A 20,987-nucleotide genomic window follows, 5' to 3' on the forward strand; every position below is an offset into this window, starting at 1 on the left:
ACTGCCCCCCGTGACTACGTCCCTGTAAAATCCGAGACCAATAAAATAAACATCCCAGGACTGAGTCCTGCGGGGAAACGTAACGGAAGACGTAGCTTCGATCACGTTTTTTTATCAGACGTCACAGAGCCAGGCTGAAGGTGGCGTTACAAACTCCCTTCAAAGAGGTTCCTCTCCCTCTCTACGGACCACGTCTGCGATTAGTTATGACGTCACAGCCAATCGTGAGCCCGGACGCACAGACGCTCTAGCCCGCCAGGCGCTCACTGCTCCATCGCCGCGCAGAACTGGCGCTCTAGGCCGCCGCGTTGGTTGGCCTCGTTCGCCTGCTCCAGGAAAGGCCCCGACTTGTGGTATTCGAGGCGGGCTGGGAATTCCGGACTTTTGGGTTCCTTGGCCGCACAGGCAAAAAGCATGTTTGGGAGGATGGCTCCGGTTCTGTATGCTTAGGTCCAGGGACAGAATAGGAGTGACCCTTCAGTGGGGAGGGGGCTACTCTCTTTCTTTTGTTAATAAATTTCTCATCCCCTGCGTAGCCTTCGACCACCGGTCCGTCATGGAGCTCGCCGGCACCTGCTCCAGCTTTCAGTCAGACCTGGATTTCTGTCCGGATTGCGGCTCGGTCCTGCCTCTGCCCGGAGCTCAGGACACGGTTACCTGTACTCGCTGTGGCTTTTCCATCAACGTGCGAGGTGAGGCGCTTGTACGCAGCGGCCCCGGCCGAGGGCCCAGCATGGAAGGGCCAGAGCCTGGGGGACTTCACGATCGGTAGTACTGAAGAGGGGGACCCTAAAGCAGAGGATCAGGCATCTATACTTTTGGTCTTGGGACGACATCTGAAGGGAGCAATATAAAGCCTCCTGGTCTAATCCAGGGAGTCGTGGGTGCCAGACCCCCTCTGCTTGTCTCAGCAACCAATTCTTACTGCCTGCGCAGACTTTGAGGGGAAGATGGTGAAGACTTCATTTGTGTTCCGCAAACTGGGAACAGCCATGCCTGTATCAATGGAGGAAGGACCTGAATTCCAAGGACCCGTGGTAAGTGAATTACATCGAGGACTGGCCCCGTTAGGAGGGTGGGAAAGAAATGGAGAGGCGATTGCTGAGATCTGGAGAGTTTTGTACTCAATTCCAAGGGGAGGAGTGGGGGTCTTTAAAACAAGAGAGTCTGAGGAGTGTAATAACCTGATTATATGTGAGAAGTAGGGGGAATTATTAACCCAGTTGCTTCCCAGGTTGACAGGCGCTGCGCTCGATGTGGTCATGAGGGAATGGCTTACTACACCAGACAGATGCGCTCAGCGGATGAAGGGCAGACTGTCTTCTACACCTGTACAAACTGCAAGTGTGTATCCTTTCCCTTCTCTCTGCCCTTTCTCAGTCTGTTTGCTACCTGAACAAATCCAGCGATTTACTTTTTGTACTGCATAAATCATTGTCTCCTTGGTCCCATCCCTCATTTCTGTACAGTTCAAGTTATAGGGAGATTTGTGGTCGTGGTTTTTTGTTTGTTTGTTTCTTGCCTTTTTTTACCCCCAAAGTTACACTTTTCTCTTTTCATACCTAGTCGTCTAAATCTTTTAGGATATTTAAAAGGAAATGAAAAAAATACAGGAGGCAAGTGTTGTTCTTTGATCAGTACGTTACAGTGGAATCACCCACTACACTCAAGGTAGTTTTACTTGGATGAGAATTAGTCATGGATGATTTAAAGAACATGAGTTCTCAGAATAGTTTTAAGGACTCCTCTATTTTTTGGTGTTCTGCAGTTTCACTACAATATATCAAGATGTGGCTTTCTTTTATTTATCCTGTTTGGGATTTGTTGGGCTTTCTGAAAGTGAGGATTGATTTTTTTTTTTTTCCTATCAACCTTGGAAAATTATCAACCATTATCTCATTGAATATTGCCTTTCCCCCATGTTCTCAATTCCCACATTCTGGAGCTTTCATTAATTAGTTGTTTCTTAGATCTTATCTTCTACCCGCCATTTCTCTCACCCTGTCATATTCTCCATCTCCTTTCTTTTCATTGCTGCCTCTGGGTAAATTCTTCTGCTCTTTCTTTCAGGTCACTAATTCTGTCTTCATTTTACTTAAATTGTCGTTACTTAAAATTTTTTTCTTGAGTTCTACTTGATTATATTTCAAATCCCCTCAGATTTTTTTTAATAATTTGTAATTCTTCAATATTTTAAATTGTTCCTTTTATCCTTAAAATATGTATTATACTTAAATACATTAAACATGATATATTGTGTCCGATAATATATCTGATAATTCTCATACCCACAGGTTTTGTGGGTCTGATGCTGCTGTCTGTTATTTCTGTTGACTCTTGCATGGTGCTTTTTTTTGTTTTGTGATTTTTGACTATAAGCTCAGACTTTTTTAGAATTTGAAATATGAGACTTCTTTGAGGCCTGGGGTGAAAGCTATATTCTCAGCATTTGTGTTTCCTGTTCAGGTGCCTTGAGGCACTACCAAGCCAGAATCATGTTAAATTAATTCTCAGCTTCATGTATTTTGGAGAACGTAGGTAGTAAGAATTTGGGCTGCAAATCTAATGTAAAGGCCAGCTTTTGGTTAGAAATTCTCAGGATAGATTTTTTTTCTCCCACCATCTAGTGAGACAGTCAAATTCCTCTTCTGCAGAATTGGATTTTTTTTTCCTTGTTCACTTTTATATAGAGGGGTAGCCTCTTGGGGGTCTCAAACTTATGCAGAGTATCTCCTGTCAGACATTGTTGATTTGTCTCTGGTTCCTCCATGGGGCTGTCAAAACAGCAAGGGCACCATGTAGCAGGGGCTTCAGTTTTAATTTCCCTGTCTAGATTCCTGGTTTTATATCATTTCACCCAGTGTGAAGATGGCCTTTACTTTCTTGCCATCTCATCAATGGATTAAAACTATAGTTATATCTTTTGAGAGTAGTTTTTCCCCATTTTGACCTATTTATTTTTACTTTTTTTTTTTTAATGAGCAGCAGTTTTTAATTTTTATGAGGTCTGGTTTATCCTTTTTCTTTTATGGCTAGTGCTTTCTGCTTCCTAGGAAACCTTGGCATACTTCATAATTCACAAGATATATTTTTTAATCCCAGCATCTTAAAGTTGTCTTGAATATGTGGAGGGTTGTTAAGGGGAGCTAGTCCTCCACCATCATAAATGAAAGTCCTTCTTGGTATTAAATTGAGTGCCTCATCTTACACTGCTAGAACCTCTTCCTTTGATCAAATATAACAAGTCTTTTCTTTCTTCATAGGTTCCAGGAGAAGGAAGACTCTTGATTTTTTTCCTGAGCAACTCAACAATCCCTCCTTCTCCTTGGAAGGTGAAGGATATTGGGTTCTTAGGTCTTTGTCCACCTTCTGGTTGCACTGTTTTGCTCCCAGAGGAAAAGCATATTGTCATGTGGTGATTACCATTGTCCTCAGAGTACTCCTACCCTGGTTGAGTTTCCTTTTTAAAGTTTTATTTTTCTTTAGGAGCCAGACATATGTATGTTATTTATAACCTGTCTTATTCCAAATAAATTTAGTTTACAGAAATACATGTGTTCATTCAACAAATATATCATCTATAAAAAGATAATATAAATTAGTACATAAGAAAGAAAAAGAAAAATGGAGCCAGGATTGAGGTTAATATAAAAAGGCAATTAAAAGTATTCCCTCCCTATCTAAATCTATTTGGTTCCTGAATTTAGGGAAACAAAAAGTAGGAGTTTGGATAGGGAGAGATTCAACAGAAAACTTATCCAGATTCATTTGGTATGTAAGTTTGGACAAAAAAAAAAAAAAAATCTGACACTAAGAGATACATGTGGACATTTTGGAAAAATTTTTTTTATTGTTCTTGAGACAAATTCTATATATATATACATATATATATTCATTGTAATAGATTCATATATAGAAAGGTAGAAAGAAAAAAGTAAAAATTCCAAAGGGATCCCACTCCACAGAAATATTTAGATTTTTTTTTTTAATGGGCTTTACTATATATACATGCTGAGTTGTATCTTGCTTTTTTCAGTTTGAACCAAAAGCTTAGAGGGGAAACAAACACGTAGTCCAGGCACAATAAACATATTCAGATTTCAGTCTGGGAATCAGCATTCCTGCATTCCTTGGTTTAAATGGTGATCAGAGGATGACAGTAATGATGATTATCTTGTAATTGTGTGGCCCTTTATATATTGAGAGCTCTCGTACTATCTTGCTTGACCCCCACAGCAACTTGTAAGGATGAAGAGGGCAGTCTTTGCTGTACGTTTGAACACTTCTGGTAGTTGACTTTTCTGCCTGACTCCTGAAATCTAAATCAAATCTGTTCACGTTTTAAGCCTTTCTCTGGCCTGTAACACCGACTGGATAAAGTCCCAGTTTCTTAGCAAAGCATAAAGGGACGCTCATATAACCACGCCTACCTGGCAATCCTCATCTGGCCCTTACATCCCAGCAGTACAAAATTGCATTTCTTTCAGTGCACACAATACGACTTTGTAACTGCTTTCTTTACCTAAAACAGCCATTTGTCTGTTTTCTGAGATACTCTTTCGCTCCCTGAGAAACATGCACATATTTTTATTTTAGCATAAATTGGCCTGTATTGTAATTTATGACCATTTCTATGCCTTACTCTTACTCATCTCCACCCCAGAGCGAGTTTAGGCAATATATAACTAAATTCAGCTTCACAGGTGAGATTTACATCTATGTTAATATCCCAATATCATATTTTTGTTAGCATTTTTGCCAATCCTCCTCACTAGACCGGGAGCAAAAACGCAGAATCTGAGTATTTTATGCACTTCCATCTTCAAGTTCTAGCGCAGTGACAGGAAAAAATCCAATCTGAAGGTGCATTAAGTGCCCCGCTCAAACACCTACAGGCACAGGGCGAGGACTAGAACTCAGAATCAGTGTTTCCAACTGCTTCGAGGTCCCGATTCTCTAATTCCCAGACGAAACAATAAGAGGGAAAGATAGGCCATGGTAGGTTCACTACTACTGTCCCTTAGTTTCTCCGCCCTTCCACACATCCAAGGGATGGAATCTGGGAAAGTGGGCTCAGCTGCTGGATGTCTGAACCCAGTCCGCTGCGCCAAGCCCGTATCTACCCTTCCAGACCGCGGGTTCCTGCTCTGTTGCGCAAGTGCCCGCTGCCCCCGACTGCGCCTTCCCTGCTCCCACACCGCAGCGACGCCTCTTCCGCCAAATTTGTGTCCCCTCTTTGCGGCGTCTGCGCGCTGTCACATTACAGCGGAACTAATCTGACGACCCTGCGCTTTGACGCGTGTAGTGCGGGGAAAGGAAAAGTGGGACCACAGACTGCGTCATACCCGGAAGTGGAGAGCCGGAAGTGGGGTTGGACAGGTTATCCCCAGGGGTGGGGCAGCGGAGGCCCGGGAGGAGGGGGAAAAAAGAAGGTGGAGGATCCTGGCTACTAATCTGAACTGATACCGATTCTCTTAGACCTCAGAGACTCAGAAAAGAGAGAAGGGTGTCTCATCCCCCTTCCTCCCCTCCTCCCTCTCCTCAGCCTTAGCCATGGCTGAGGCAGGGGCCGGGCTGAGTGAGACCGTCACTGAGACAACGGTTACCGTGACAACCGAGCCCGTGAGAAAGGCGGGGGGAGGCGCTGTTTAGGGGTCGGGGAGATACCGGGAGGGAAGGGATAGGGCTTTGGAGAGTTGCTGGAGGGGCTGGGCCTGGGGATATGGGAGGAGTGGGATTGGGAGAATCGCAAGGTATTGGGGATTTTCGGTGTGTCAGAGTTGGTGCAGAAGGCTGGTCCAGCGACGTGTAATAGAGTTAGAATGTAGGTGATGCTGCTTGGAGTGGTGGTGTGTATAATTGACGGAAGAACAGGAACTTGGGGATTAAGGAGCCAGGAAGATGCTGGGGGAAAATGAAGGGCTGTGTAGCAAGAAAGCATGATTGGAGGCCAGCTATAGGGGAATTTGACTGGAAGCATATTTATCAATAAATATTTGTTAAAAGGATGAATGTAAAAGGAAGGAAAGGAAATGAGGGAACAAGAAAAGGGAAATGAAGATAGTCTTTTGAGAAATCAGAGGAGATATAAATAGAGGGAAATGTAGCATTTTTGCAAAAACAGGTTAAGTTGCTTTCAAAGGGAGAAGTTGTAGTACTGGGTTTAGTAACCCCCCTGATTAAGGGAGTTTGGAGTAATAGTTACTAGAGCTGCCAGGATACCAGGGAATAGTTGGATAAGAGGTGAGAAGGGCTGGGCTTGAGGATGAGAGAGATGAGAATGGAATTCTTTCTTTAATGGGAAAAAGAATAGGGAGGGTCTGGAAAAAAAGAAAAGGAGATCAAAGATTAGGCATTGGCGACTGAGAAAACAATGTCCATGTATTAATACCACCAAGAATGATTTGGGGAGGAAGACGGAGAAACAGCGAGGATTATATTTTCCTTTGAAGATTTGCTGGGACCTTTCCTAGGTTAGGAATTGTGTCTTCTCTGTATACTAGTGGTTTACCAAGAACAGGAAATAATACTTCATGATTCCTCAAGGAAATCCCCGAGGTCAAAAGCCTATTCTGTTTTATCTTCTCTCAGCACTCAGCTCCTCTGGCACCATGTCTATGATCCTGATTGAGCTGGGGAAGGGAAAAGAGGAGACCCCTGGGAGGCAGTGGGAAAGGTTAGTAGGAGGGGACTAGATGGGTATGCCCATCCTTCTTAACCTTCCAGGAGAACCGGAGCCTAACCATCAAACTTCGGAAACGGAAGCCAGAGAAAAAAGTGGAATGGACGAGTGACACTGTGGACAACGAACACATGGGGCGCCGCTCATCAAAATGTGAGTCATTGTTGGCCCCCAGTAACCCTGGAGTTCTGGCTCCCCTCTGCATATCTTCTGCTTCTCACAGCCACTGACCTTCCCAAAGCCCCCAGATGCTCATAATCCTGTTGCTGCCTTGGTGGTTCTCTGGCATCAGGGAGAGGAGGTTAAAGTTAGAGGGAAAGATGTAGGGAGGGGCTTGAATTGGGGTGTGCCAAGGCCTGAAGCCCAGAGGTATCGGAGGTGAAAGAAGTGGAGCTTGGGATTCCTGGCAGAAAAGGACAAAGGGGTTGGGTGTCTGAGTCCCAGGGCGTGGGCCTCGGGAAGCTGGATCCTGGAAGGTAGGAGAAAAGGCTGAAATTTTTACTGAGATCCAGTGGGAATGGAACTGACACTATATCTTAATTCTTCCTCCTTTTTAACTGGGCTCCTCCCTCCAAATCCAGGCTGCTGTATTTATGAGAAACCTCGGGCCTTTGGCGAGAGCTCCACGGAGAGTGATGAGGAGGAAGAGGAGGGCTGTGGTCATACACACTGTGTACGGGGCCACCGCAAGGGACGGCGTCGTGCAACCCCGGGACCAAGCCCCACCACCCCTCCCCAGCCTCCTGACCCCTCCCAGCCCCCTCCAGGGCCAATGCAGCACTAAATTCCTCTCTCCCCCACCATTCCTGTGTTTGTCTGGTCCTGAATGTATTCATGTGGCTACCTGGGGACTAAACCCAGGGTTTGATACCTTCTCAAGCCCCCTCCTCCCCTCTCCTCTGCCTGATAGAAGGAAGAGGAAGAGAAGGGTGAACAGAGATCCTGGAATTCTGACTTGCTGCTATTCCAGAACCCAGACTTATGGGTTCCCCCAGCCCTCATTTCTCCTTGCAATACTCAGCATCCTCTCTCCAGGGATCCAGGCATCTTGGTCCCAGTCTCTCCCCTTTGTTCTCACTGCCAAACTGCCTGTCCTGGGATCCCGTTATCTTGCCCCCTTGCACTCTCTACTTGAGTCCCAAACACTCCAGTTGGGTTTCCAGCAGCCCCAGCTTTCACTGCCAGGGTCCTAGTCAGATTCCAGGCAATCTTGCCCCAACTGTGCTTGTTAATCCTGGCTTAGCGCTCTTCCACTAATGTATTTATGTCACCCTAACTCGTAGTCCTTGCCTGTGGGATGTGAGGTCTTACAGGAGACCTCAAGTCTCCTAGCCCTTTCCCTCCTCTTCTGCCCACTCCTTCTGCCCTTAAGAGGAGTTAGGAGAGAGAGAGAGGTCTTTGTCATTCTCACCTTTAATGGGAAATGGAAAAAGAAATAGTCATGTCCTCTCTCCTCACCCTTCTCATGTGATCTAGGGTTTCTGACGGAGCTGGCTTCAGGACTGGTCACTTAGAGCCAACTATCTCCTTAGCATTTGGTCTTCCAGCTTAGGAGACAGATCCAACATGGTCCCAGGGGCCTGGGTCCCTGGGAAAGGAAGGAAAGGGGAAGGAGCGAAGAGATGGGGGTAGGTCGCCTCCACTGCACTCTTACTCCTTCCTTCCTAGGCTTTGATGTCTCGCCAGCCCAGATGTCCAGCTCTCTGGCCCTCCCCTCCCCTTACTGAGATCTGGATGTCATTTTCCAGGCTTCTTGCCATGCAGAATTGCAGAGATCAGTCAAATCCATACCACCACTGAGATCTCATTTATTGCCACAGATGCACAAAATAAATAACCCAACATCATAAAACGTGTTAAATACGGGCCCATTTATACATACGGGGAAAGATGTGAGGCTATATACAAGGGTGGATTTGGGGTGTCTGGGCCATTCCCAGGTTGAGGAAAGTAAGGGTAGCACCATTGGTTCCTTGTATGTGCAGGGGGGAGTTTTAAGAAGGTTCTTAATGGGGAAAGGCTGTAAGCAGGAAAAGTCGTCCAGGTGGAGTAGAACGGGCCTGCCCCCACCTCCCAAAAAAGGGAGTCATAAGCTTCCTAGAGGACCTTAAGGCTGGGGCCAGAGTCCAGCCTCTTGGTTTTGGGGAGGAGGCTCTTGCTTCTCTTGAGGACAGGGCAGGGAAGCCCAAGCCTCAGAGCTGTGGAGAGGGCACTGGGCCCTTTGCCAAGAGGAGAGGCAGCAGTGGGAGGTAAATATTTGACCCGCAGGGCCTGTGTGTATTAAACATGGACCATTTACCAGTACTAATGGGGCAGGCCTGTTCCCCAATTCAGGCCTGGGATAGAGTATGGTAGAAGGGGAGGGATCCGTTGGGAAGTACTAGGGTAGCCGTGGGCGAGAAGCCTCTCGAGAGGGAGGGGGCAGGAATGGATTTGACTTTGGGCATGGATGTGGAAACTGGAGGCCAGTTGAGGTCCTAACTATTTGGGAGAAAAGAGACCATGTAGGTGGGTGGGGGGTGCTTATCAGTTCTGCCGCAGTGGGCATGTGGACATGATCCCGGGAATGAGTAAGGATTTTTGTGTCCCAGAGGAACCAGCCTTGCTTCGGGCCAAACCGGCGTGGGGGGTGTGGGCGAGCGTCTCAGCCTTCCCCGGGCACGATGCGTAGCGGGGCGCGGGGGTCGCAGGTGCACAGCAGCGGGAAGACGCGCTCCCCCAGGGGGCCGGGCGCCTGGAAGGCGAAGAGCAAGTCGAGGGAGCGGCCGTCGTAGAAGGCCACGCGGCCCCGCTCCCAGTCCAAGTCCACGCGAATGCGCCGCGGCGGGGGCCCGGCGCCGCCCAGCGGGGTGGGCTCCGGGGCTGTGAGCGCCCACAGGCGGCCGCCGCGGCCCTCCACGGCCCACACGGCCCCCGCGGGGCACAGCCCTACTCGGCCCTTGCGTCGCACCGACTCGCCGGCGGCGCCCACGGCATAGCGGCTCTCCCCGTCGTCCTCGTCCTCCCCGGAAGAGTCTCCGCAGGAGGCGGCGTCGGCGGTCTCCACCTCCCAGCAGTGGCGGCCCGCCCCGAAGCCCTGCGCGCCCAGCACCGCCGGGAGCTGATCGAAGCGCGCCGGGCTGTCAGGAGGCGCAGGCGTCCCTGGCGGGGCCAGTCGGACACCGCGGCGGTCCGCGGAGACGAGCAGGCGCCGGTGTGCGGTGCTAGGGTCCAGGGTGAGGTCGGCTGGAGAGGGCAAGGCAGGGGAAGACCGTGTGAGAGGCGGGACAGGATGGAGAGGACTCTGCGGAGGGCATGGAAGAAGCCTAGACAGCTCAAAAGGCGACTGTAGGACCAAAGACGGTGAAGGCACATGAAGAGCAGACCCAGGCAAGACCAAACCTGCGCTGATGGGCCACTTCCTTCTAATGAATTGGACTTGAAGAAGGACCCTACTGGCCCAGAGCAGGGAGCACAGAGCAGAGATCAAAGGGCAGGGGGAGGGGGGTTGCCTGGTTTGTAGGGATAGGGGAAGAGTGAGGCTGATCTGACTTCTGGGGAGGAGTGAGGACTGATACCTCAATCTGCAGCGTCTGGGATGGGGCATGAGAGCTGGGTCAACAGGATAGGGAAGGTGGATGTAAAGAGGAAGACTGATACCAGATACCAGCACCCCAAGTAATAGAGGGAAGGGCCAGAGTAAGGAATCCAAAGCATATTGAGAAACCAGCCCACCACCCACAGGAATAGGTGGGAGTAGACAGGCCTATTTCTATAGGGAGGGAGGAGCAAAGGAGGAGAGAGCAGGGGGTGACAGCCAAAGAACCAGAAAGAAATAACCATTGGCCTTGTCCGTAAGGGGTGCTTTGAAGAAAGATGTCTAGATTAGGGGTGCTAGAAGCAATCTGGGGTTAGTAGGATGGTGAGTGACCAAGAGGATGGAGCACCTTCTCTAGGCAGTTTAAAGAAGGGCAGAGGGCAATCTTGGGAGTGACTGAAGTCCCCAAAAGCTGCAGAGAAGGCCCAGAGCCCCAGGGGCAAGGAGATGCAGGAGTCCTGGGACGCTTCTGGAAAGGAGGATGAGAAGTGGTAGAAGCAGAGATTCCCCAGAAGCAGCCGCCCTCCAGGGGTCTGTTGTGTGACTGTATGAATAAAAAGGGAGAAAGTCTGGACTATGAAGTATTAAGGACCTTAAGACCTTTTTGTGGGCTGAATTGTGTTCTCTCTCCAAAATATGAAATCCTCCAATACCTCAGAATTTGACTGTTTAGAAATAGAATCTTTACAGAGGTAATCAGGTTTAAATGAGGTCATTAGACACGTGAAGTGAAGGAGAAAACGCAGGGAAAATGCAATCTCCAGGCCAAGGAATGCCTCAGCCTACCAGAAGCTAGGAGAGGGTCCTGGAACAGACTCTCCCTCTCAGCCCCTGGAAGGAACCAACACTGCCCACACCTTGACTTCTACCTCCTGATCTGTGAGACAATACATTTCTATTGTTCAAGCCACTTTGTGTGTGATGCTTTGTTATGGCAGCCTTAGGAAACTAATGGAGACATCATAAAGGATGTGGTCATATTTGAGAGAGAAAAGAGAACAAACAAACAAACCAGACTTTCGTTCAGTTCCCTCCCTTCTGCCCTCCTTACCCGTCAGTCTATGAAGCATGTTTTTGACCACAGGATAATCTTCAGGGAGATCATCCTCTGAGTTAGATGACTTGGGCGTTGGGGCATCAAATCTGGAGAGAGGAGGGAGAAGGGTCAGGAAATTGGTAGACACCTGCCCCCTGATGCCCCCACCCCTACCCTACTCATATCTCTGGAGCAGAAAAGGGTTAAGCTACACCCTGAAAACGTGTCTTTGAGTGGGGATGGAGATGTGGGACCTGGGAGAAGGTGATGGATGTGGCAGCTGGTAATAGAAAAGAAGAAACAGTAAAAATGGACTCACCTTCTCCACGTCTTCCTATTATCCTGCAGTGGAAAGAAGAAAACATGGAAGTGAGCTCTGGGCTTCAGACTGTGGGGAGCCCTCTCCCTCCACCCTCTCCTCAGGTAGCTGGGTCTGAGTTGGTGAGGTCCCTCCCCACCTCCGAGTGATCTCACCCTTTATCCCCTGTGGTCCCTTTTCCTTTCATTCTCCCCCTTTGCCTTTCCTGAGTCTGCCTTCCCTCCTTCACCACTTTCCCATCCATCTAACTCCACCCCCTATCATCCTCCTCCCCTTCCTAATACCCCAAATCCTCTCAGTTCCCCATCCCCCAGAGTCCTTACCTGTCTTTGCTTCCTGCCCTCCTCCCTTCTCTGTCCCTTCTCTGTGAATAGGATTGGAAACAATCCTTCCTGAGGGTGTATCCCAGATAAGCATCCCCCTCCTTCTCAATCACACAGACCAAACACATACCCAGAGACCCTGAGCTAAGAGTTCACATATAAAAGCCTTATAATAACGCTGCTTCACCTCTTGCCATAAAAGCCCAGTGGCGTTTATTGGTCCCTTTGTTCTGTATCTCTCTTCCCTGACCAAGGAGGCAGCTGGACTTTGATGTGTCCCAGAGGGCCCAACAGATCTGCAGGGTACTATGGGAGCCAGGAGAGGGCGCTGGATACTCCCCCTCCAAATAACTAGGATTCCCTCTTTCCCCTTCCCTATCCAGTGGGAATGGTAGGGGCAGACCAGTACGGTGGTGAAGAAGAGAGGAAAGGCAATTCGCCTAATTATGCCAATTACACCTAGACTAATTAGGTATATGTAGACTTCAAAGAGTGGAAGAAAGACCCAAGACCGGCTCTGCTGCTGGGGAGAAGCCAGTCGGGAATCCAGGACGCCTGGGGGTCGGGCAAGGGAATGGGGTTGGTTGGTGGCCAAGGAGTCAGGGCCCAGGAGGGACGCTGGGGGATGGGTGAGTGGGTGATAAGGGTGGATGTAGAGAGGAGCCGGAGGTCCCCACGGCTGTTCTCCCGTGCCTCGCCTCCACTCATCGCCGCCTCTGCCTGGGGCCCTGGGAGGAGCGGAGGACAATGATAACAAACACGGAGCAAGGCTTAGGCCAGAGCCCCAGGAACCTACCCTACGACGCTACAGGAGAATCTGGATCTGCCTCCTCCTCCCTTCTCCCCTCCTTTTAACAGCCCCCTGCTTCTCTCCCCTCCACTCCAGCTTTTCCTCCGACCTCCTTCCTGCTCCTCCTTCCTTTGGCTAGTTCTGAACTCCCTTACCTCCCCAGCCCCCAGCTCGCTTCCGCCCCCGTCAGCTTCCTCCCTCCACTGCCCCCACCCCCGTCCCATCCCCACAGCCTGCTCCCTCCCCTCCGCCAGGTCTCCTCCTCCTAGGTGCCTAGGGGCGTCCCTCATCAGCCTCCCAGTTCCCGCGTTCTTCGCAGAGCCTCAGGGGTCTCCTCAAGTTCTGTCTAGTGCCCCCAACGCCTTCTCTCCAGCCCCTCTAACGAGGCTCAGGCATCCGTCCAGCCGCCTTCCCTCTGGGCAAAGTGTCAACTTCGTCCCGTCGTTCTTCCTGACACCTCTCACTTGACAGCTGCTGGTCGTTTGCTTTTCTCCATCTTTTGCCTAAACTTCCAGAAGGGCCTCGGCTCGGGAAGTACCATTCCCCGCTTCCCCAGGGAGCCACGAATCACCCCGTACAGCGACAGCAGCGGACTCGCGAAGCGCACCCCTGCCTCACCTCTCCGTGCGGGTCCAGGCAGCCCATGGTGGGGATGCGGCCCCCTCGGCGTTTCCCCGTGCGCGCCCCGGGCTCGGCCAGCTTCTCGCACAGCCCGCGGCTGATGCGCACCTCCACGGCCAGCCGCACGTTCGACCTCAGGCTGCGGCGGGGGCACGGCAGGCCGCAGCACGGGCAGGCGGTGGGGGACGCCTCGGGGCCGGTCGCCGGCGGGGTCCCCCAGCAGCGGGCCAGGCACGCGCGGCAGAAGCTGTGCTCACACGCCAGGAGCACTGGGTCCTCGAAGGGGCCCCCGCACAGCGGGCACGTCGCCAGCTGCTCCAGACGCTCCACCAGCCCCGGGCCCAGCAGCTCCGGCGCCTCCATGGGGAGCCAGCGTCTGGGCGCCGTCCCTTCCGCGACCACCGCGACCGCCTTCGGGTATGCAGATGGCTGAGCGCCTGTGCCGCTGGTTGCGTCGATGCCCCTCTCTCCGACTCCCGCATTAACTTTCCGGCACTCTTCTACCTTTCTGCTGGAATCGCCTCTCTCTTCAACCAGTCTGTCTCCGCCAATCTCCCCACTACGTCAGGCTTTATAGGGAGGAGGAGGCCCCTGCGGGAGGTAAACATCAGGCCTTGCGTAACACCCCATCTGGTTCTCCTGCTTCCCGGGTAAGGTTTGGGGGAGGAGGGTGGGAGGCAGGGACACCTAGGTCTCGAGCCGAGGAGGTGGTCGCTAGGGGGCGCTATGGGGGCAAGGGAGCAACGTGCGCAGTGGCAGCCCCTGTAACCCCCAGTAGAAGTCCGAATCTCACCTCCCCCTCCGCCTGTGGTGGACGGATGGGCAGAGTGCCCAGGCTCGCTTTTGGCATGTGTGCCCACATCGCCAGCGTATGAGTCATTCCAGGTGGCTGGCACACCTACATCTGGGGGCTTGGGGCCCCGGAAACACAGATCCTGATTTGTGTGGTTTTGGCAGGCCTCTGAGCGTTGGTGTGTGGCTGTCATTCCAGGCCTCTCTTCGTTCCATCTTCCTGCCTTACCTATTAAGGGCTTAAGGACACTGAAGCTTTGGGATAAGGGGTGGGGAGCAGGCGCCCACACTCCCTCCTCAAGGAGTCAGGGTAGGGCTCTCTCAGCTCTACCCTGGGCTGGTGCCCAGGGCCTCTCTTGTTACTTTCTTCCTATGTCTCTCTATCTAGTTGTTTCTCTCTCTCTCCCTCTCTCTCTCTCTCTCTCTTTTCCTGTATATGTTTTGATTTCCACTCTTCTCTTTCTCTCCTTCTTTGGAATGTACCTAAAGGTTATCAATTTTCACTCTTTTGGTCACCTGAGGCCCAGAGAGCTGGCATTGCCAAGGCCATGCAGCAGAGAAATGACCTGCAGTGGAACCATACTCAGATCTGAGTTCTGTCCTTGCTGTGACTCCACCCTGCCTCTTTTTAATTTCCAATCCCTGAAACTCCCTTCTGCTTTCTGATAGTTCTCAGATCTTTCCTCATTCCCTCTTTCCTCACCTCTCCTCTTCCCTCTTCTCAGCCCTTCCTCCCTGCTCCCTCCTCTTCCCAGTTCCTCCGCCTCTCTTATGCCAGGCCTTTCTGTCTGGACACCCCTGGGGGGTTGTGAATCAGTAAACATTCAGATTATCTACAACTATGATCACACACGTTATTGTACAAACATACATGTGCATCCCTCAATGTCCAAAAGCCCCAAAGTGCACAGACTTATAGGCATGCAGACATCACAGATGCCTGAATAGTCTCATATCTCTGGCACGGACACCCAGGATTATTTGGGGACAGATAGACATACTCAAAGAAAAACATGCAAAGAGACACTGTCATTAGTTTTATTGTCAACGAGAACAACAACACAACAGCAGTAAGTCTTTATGGGGCAACAGCACGTTATTAGGCACCCCCTGCAGGCATCGTTCTCCCCCTCTACAATCAGGGAGCCACTCAAATATGACACTCTGATAAACAAACTTTGCAAATAAATATGTGTACACTCTTCTTGGAGCAAACCTCCCAGCTCCACATTTATAAAACGCACAGCCACCCAAACAAGACTACAGATATGACCAAAATCTGTTTTGTAAAATGGACTTCCATGTTATAGTTAAGTCAAATAATGGTCCCCCAGAGATGTCCATGTCCTAATTCCTGGAACCTGTGAATGTGTTACCTTACGTGGTAAAGGGGAATTAAGCTTGCAGATGGAATTAAGATGGCTGATCAGCTGAGTTTAAAGTAGGGAGGTTATTCTAGATTATCCAAGGGTCCTGAAAAGTGGAGGACAGATGCAGAAGAGGACAACCAGAGAAAGAGAGAAACAATGAGAAGCCCTCAGCCTGACATTGCTGGCTTTGAAGACTGAGGAAGAGGGGCCATGAGCAAAGGAGGTGTCAGTCTCTAGAAGCTGGAGAAGACAAGGAGATGGATTCTAGATGGAACCTAGCTCCACCGACACCTTGATTTTACCCTTGTAAGACCCAGTTCAGACTTCTGAACTGCAGAACTGTAAGATAATAAATGTGTGTTATTTCAAACATTTCAAACAAAAGTTTGTGATAATCTGTTACAGCAGAAAATAAGAAACTAATATACATGCTTTCCCTTTCTCCTTGTCTCTGGCCTTTTGGGACTGTCTGCACTTTTCTGTTTTTGCTTCTTTCAGTTGGTAGCATTTTTTGGATTTCTCTGCCTCTTTAGGCCTTCTTGTCTGTCCTCTTCTATTTCTCTCTCTCTCTCTCTTTTTTTTTTTTTTTTTTTTTTTTTTTTGATTGCTTCATTTTCTCAGCTTCAAGGCCTCTTGGACATTGGACTCTTCCTGGATCTGGGCCTGGAATGTCAGAGAAATGCCTCTGAGTCTCTTCACCAACTGTCACCAACCCAAGTGCCTTTCTGTGACTCTCAAGTTCTTGCTGGTGCTTCACATCCTTGGTAGAACTTTAAAATCATCAGGGGGAGCTTTTAAATTCCTAATGCCCAGGAGACACCCCAGATCAACTAAACAGACTCTCTGGGGTTGGGTTCCAGGAATCAGGAGTTTTGAAATCTCTCCAGGTGATTCCAATGTTTAGCCAAGGGGGGGACCCACTATCTTATATGATGAGGCTGTAGGTGGACCTGTCCCTCCCCGTTTCTCTCCTTATGCTCCGCCTGGTACCTTATATTTCCTATGCCTTGATCATGACAAAGTTGACCACACTGCCAAACCTTTGCCCTCACTGTTCCTTCTGCTCAGGCCCTCCTTCCTCTAGAGATTTCCATGGCTGTCCCTACCTTCTCATTCAGGTCTCAATTCAGAGGTAACTGAATTCAGAGAGGACTTCTTTCACCACTGTATCTCAAGTAGTTTTCCTCAAAGGCACTATCTCTTTACTTAGATTTATTGACTCATGGTATTTTGAACTATCTGAAATGATCTAATTATCTGGTTTGATCTGTTTCTATCCAATAGAAGGTAGCTTTGTAGGAATAGGAAGCTAGCCTTTGTGTTCACCACTGCTTCCCCTGAACCTGGAAGAGCATCTGGCACACAGCGGGTCTCAATAAATATATATACCCAGTCATTGAATTGCCCATCAGCAAGAGGGCAAAGCAAAAGGGTCTTTTGACTGACTCTGCTTAGGTCTTCTAAATGCCGGACAAAGATATTATCTCTCTCAACAGTCATTCCTCACTGGCAGACGTCAGGCACAACAGCGCTGGCGGATGCTCATGTGATGTGAGACATGGCGTTCAGTTTGGCTCAAGGAGCTCATGATCTAGTTATCACTTGCCTTCTGTAACCAGATGATGAGGATTCCTGCTAACAATGCTTTAGCTCAGCTTTTAAGCTGTGGTTACCATGAGTTCACACTTAATGATTCTAGGACATACAGTGCAGGGAAAATGTATTTGGAGACCGACACTGCCAGGAAGTGTCTCACTTCTCAAGACTTTTTCCCTCCGTCTCCGGAATCCCTAACAACTCTACACTTGATCCTCTAATTCCCCCTTAGGTTTATTCTAGCTCCAGAGAGCCAGATGGGTGGAGGTGATTTTTGGTGTGTGTTGGCTTGGCTTGCTCCGGTTGACCATGACTGGATCCTGCCTCTCTGTTTGCACCGTATCTTCCCACTCCTTCCAACTCCATCCGGGATGTCTGCCTGCAATGTTGTGGAATGTCATAGCCAGATACCCATGCGTGACATTAGGGATGCTGGGTGGAAAGGCCTTACCCATCCCTTCATTTCTTTTCCTTCTCTTCCATTTTCCCCCCTCTCTTTTTGTTTATTCTTTAGTCTATCTCCCCTCCACATCAGTAACATCCCCATCCTTTTAGAGTCTACAAGTCTTTAGGAGCCTTGGAGGGGGAGAGGTAGGTATGCAAATGTGTTTGGGAGACTGAAGACAAGACAGTCATGGTCCCTGCCCTTAGGAAGTATGGTAAGGCAGGTCAAGTACATCCATCATCAACCAAATCTGCCATTACTGAATCAGGGAGTGTGATAAGGCAAATAAGGTATATCCATCATCAGCTGAGATCTGTCATTACCAAATTGTAAAAGTGCATTGAGGAAAGGAGAGTGAGTTGAAGATTATGTTTACAGAATGGAGAATGAGTGGAAATGATTTCAGGAAGGCTTCCTGGAGGAGGTGGCTTGTAAATGAAAGGTGGCTTGGGTTGAGTGGGAAAGAAATGAAAAAGCCTGAACAAAGAATATGAAGCATCTTTGGGGGAAAAACTGGAAGTGGGAAAAGGGCCCCAGGAGGTAAGAAGCACAGATGAAGGAGACCACAGTTCTATCTCAGTTCCCACCTACCATGCCACTTCCCAAAGATCTTCTTCAATCTTGATTGCTTCTATAAAGAGTTGTTTTTTAAAAAAGACTCTGCTGTTTATAATGTGCCTTAACATACCAGAATGTCCTATTAGAGCATGGCATCTTTCCTATTCCATGGCTCCAAGAACTCTGGGTAAAACATCCCCTGGTGTGCAGGGCAGCCTCAGGAAGGGTGAACTTGATGTTGAGATAGAGGACGAAGATTCAGTCAGATTAACCAAACAATCCTGAAGCTCAAAAAACGTGACCAAGGTTATAAGACTGTCACCCTCAGCCTGGTCTCTTGTTTAACCCTGCAACAGCTGTGGGGTCGAGAGTCCAGCCATTTTACAAGAGGACTCTGGGATTCCAGCATGGTAGGGAATTTGCCTGGGTTCAAATAACTGGTTAGAGGCAGAACTAGGGCTGAAATTCAGATCTACTGCCTCCAAATTCTGTGCTCTTTCCCTAAAACATTACTTCCTTTCTTCTGAGACTTTATTTTCTCTTCTATGTCCCTCCTGGAAGCCTCCTTTGCCCCTTCTTCCCTTAAATCCCTGCTTAAGGCTAATAGTTTCTCTGAGATGTTGCCCCTCCTTCAAGTTTATTCTGGATGCTCATTTATTCTTTTTCCTTCTGACAGCCCCCCATCAATGTCACTGACATTTCTTTATCCATCTTTTAAATTCCCCCTTAAACATTCACTAATCATTCTTCTCTTCTCAGTGTTCCCTAGACCTTCTTGTTTCCCAATCCTTTAGCAGTGTTCCACGCATTCATTCATCCATTCATTTAATCATTCAATGACTATTTCCTAAGCACCTACTATAGGTCAAACACTGTTCTAGAAATTGGGATATGTTGGTGAACAAGCCAGCCACAGTCACTTATCCTCTGGCAACTTAGATTATATTGAGAAAGACTAACAGTAAGCAAGTAAACAAATAAATCAATAAGATAATTATAGATGTGATAAGTGCTTTGGAGAATATAAAGTGGGTAATATAAGAGGAATTAACTGGAGGAGGTGCACACTGCTTTTAATAGGGTGTTAGAAAAAACTTGTCTGAGGAGGTGACATTTGAGCTGAACCTGAACTGATGAGAGGGAGTCAGCTGTAAGAAGAGTTCGGGGAGAGCTTTCCAGGCAGCAGGAACAGCAGGTGCCAAGGCCTTGGAGTTGGGGAAGATCTTGATGAAAATCTCATGCTCTGAGCTGTGATGAGAATGGTTTAATGTGAGATTGGAGAAGTATTAAGAGCTAGGCTGTGCAAGACCTTAAGGATCAGGATAAGAAATTGGGTTTTGTTCTAGGAAGGGCTTTGATTGGGGAATTTACATGGTTGAATTTATGTATTTAGGGACTTACTTTGTCTTAGTGGTCTTGTTTCTTCATTTCCTTTTCCTTTTTTGGCAGAGGGGGGGAGATAGGCAATTAGGGTTATTTATTTAGTTATTTATTTAATGGAGGTACTGGCAGGACCTAGTGCATGCAAAGCACCCACTCTACCACTGAGCTATACCCTCCTGCCTTCATTTCCTTTTCTACCTCTCATCCTCCTTCTCATATTTATATTCAAGATGAGCATCTCATTCCCATGCCCACTTCCCCCTCAAGGGGAATGAGTCTTCGAAACAAACAACATATTAACATATACAGTACAGCCAATGTAGCTAATTTGATTCTGGTTCCTACTTCTATTACAGAGTTCAAAGAATTAGAGATTTGTAGAACATTAGAGTTAAAAGGATCATTAACCTTTACATTACAGATAAGAAAATTAAGGCCCAGAAGGGTGTCTTAGCTTGTCCAGGATAACTGGTGTGCAAGTGAGGAAGCTTTTGTGGTCCTCATAGTTCAAGAGTGCGAGAGCAGGGGGGAGGGTACAGCTCGGTGCTAGAGCACATGCTTAGCATGCCTGAGGTCCTGGGTTCAATCCCCAGTTCCTCTATTAAAAAAAAAAGTAAAAAAAAAAAAAAAAGCAAGAGCACATTGCTTCCTGTCTCTTAGACATTTATCTCAATTTAAAAGGTCTTAACTGACCACTCAGTCTGTGTTCAGAGTTGGGGCCCAGCTTGACAAAGATTAGAAGGAGCAAATGACAAGGTCCATGCACAACCACACTGAGGTATGATAGTAAGTGTAACAACCACTGCCCGCAGGCAGCTTAGAGTCTGTAGGGGAGAGAGATACTGACCAATCACATGGTGTCTACAAGCTGTGAAATGAAGGAAAGTTCAGGGTGACGGGAACTGTGTCAGGTAGGTCTCAGTGCAGGAAGCAGAAATCACTCTAGGTATTTTAAGTAGCAAAGGATTTAATATGGGGAACTGGTTGACAAGAAAATCATTGAAAGGCTTGGAGAGTTCAAAGTCAAGAGGTCCTAACTGGACTCTTGGCTTCAAAGTCAATCACCACAGGTCAAAGTGCCGTAGCTACTGCTAGCGTAGCAGCCCCGCCCCAACTGGGCTTCTCATGTCTGTTGGAACTCGTCCACCCTGTCTGCTACAGGAAGATTCCATCTCATTTCTGCCTTTCACATTTCATACAAATGCATCTAATTGGCAGAATTTAATTCATCTCCAGAACTCTAGCAGCAAAAAATTCTGAGAAATAGCTTTTTCTTTCCAACCTCTCCAAATAGAAAGGGAATGTAGTCAATCCACATATCTAGAGTTGCCAGGTAAAATATAGGCAGTTTTGAATTTCAGATAAGCAATGAATTTTTTAAAATATAAGTATCTCCTAAATATGGTATGGGGCATACTTATGCTGAAAAATGACTCACTATTTATCTGAAATTCAAATTTCAAGTAGGTATCTTGTATTTGTACTTGCTAAATCT

General features: G+C 48.3%; 3 protein-coding genes across 8 annotated transcripts; 2 read left to right on the top strand and 1 right to left on the bottom strand.

Annotated features, from left to right (window-relative positions):
- Nucleotides 1-217: 217 nt before the first annotated feature.
- Nucleotides 218-3,549, top strand: ZNRD1 (zinc ribbon domain containing 1). 6 transcript variants are annotated; one of them, XM_006195407.3, is made up of 5 exons: nucleotides 218-353; nucleotides 537-692; nucleotides 937-1,037; nucleotides 1,235-1,344; nucleotides 3,264-3,549. In XM_006195407.3, exons 2-5 carry the CDS (start codon nucleotides 557-559, stop codon nucleotides 3,286-3,288), a joined length of 372 nt encoding a protein of 123 aa, XP_006195469.2. In that variant the 5' UTR covers nucleotides 218-353; nucleotides 537-556; the 3' UTR covers nucleotides 3,289-3,549. The 6 variants fall into 6 exon arrangements, with proteins under 6 accessions (XP_006195469.2, XP_032318529.1, XP_032318526.1 ...); XM_032462638.1 differs by having other exon boundaries at nucleotides 255-335; XM_032462635.1 differs by having other exon boundaries at nucleotides 306-412.
- A 1,836-nt stretch (nucleotides 3,550-5,385) lies between these two features.
- Nucleotides 5,386-8,543, top strand: PPP1R11 (protein phosphatase 1 regulatory inhibitor subunit 11). Its single transcript, XM_006195406.3, has 3 exons — nucleotides 5,386-5,622; nucleotides 6,727-6,835; nucleotides 7,264-8,543. Exons 1-3 carry the CDS (start codon nucleotides 5,554-5,556, stop codon nucleotides 7,464-7,466), a joined length of 381 nt encoding a protein of 126 aa, XP_006195468.1. The 5' UTR covers nucleotides 5,386-5,553; the 3' UTR covers nucleotides 7,467-8,543.
- Nucleotides 8,471-13,994, bottom strand: RNF39 (ring finger protein 39). Its single transcript, XM_032462632.1, has 4 exons — nucleotides 13,346-13,994; nucleotides 11,615-11,637; nucleotides 11,311-11,402; nucleotides 8,471-9,907 (listed from the first exon to the last, which is right to left on the bottom strand). The coding sequence occupies exons 1-4, from the start codon at nucleotides 13,709-13,711 to the stop codon at nucleotides 9,327-9,329; spliced, it is 1,062 nt and encodes a 353-aa protein (XP_032318523.1). The 5' UTR covers nucleotides 13,712-13,994; the 3' UTR covers nucleotides 8,471-9,326.
- Nucleotides 13,995-20,987: the final 6,993 nt, after the last annotated feature.

The sequence above is a fragment of the Camelus ferus genome, chromosome 20 (genome assembly GCF_009834535.1).
Source record: "Camelus ferus isolate YT-003-E chromosome 20, BCGSAC_Cfer_1.0, whole genome shotgun sequence".
Taxonomy (NCBI): domain Eukaryota; kingdom Metazoa; phylum Chordata; class Mammalia; order Artiodactyla; family Camelidae; genus Camelus; species Camelus ferus.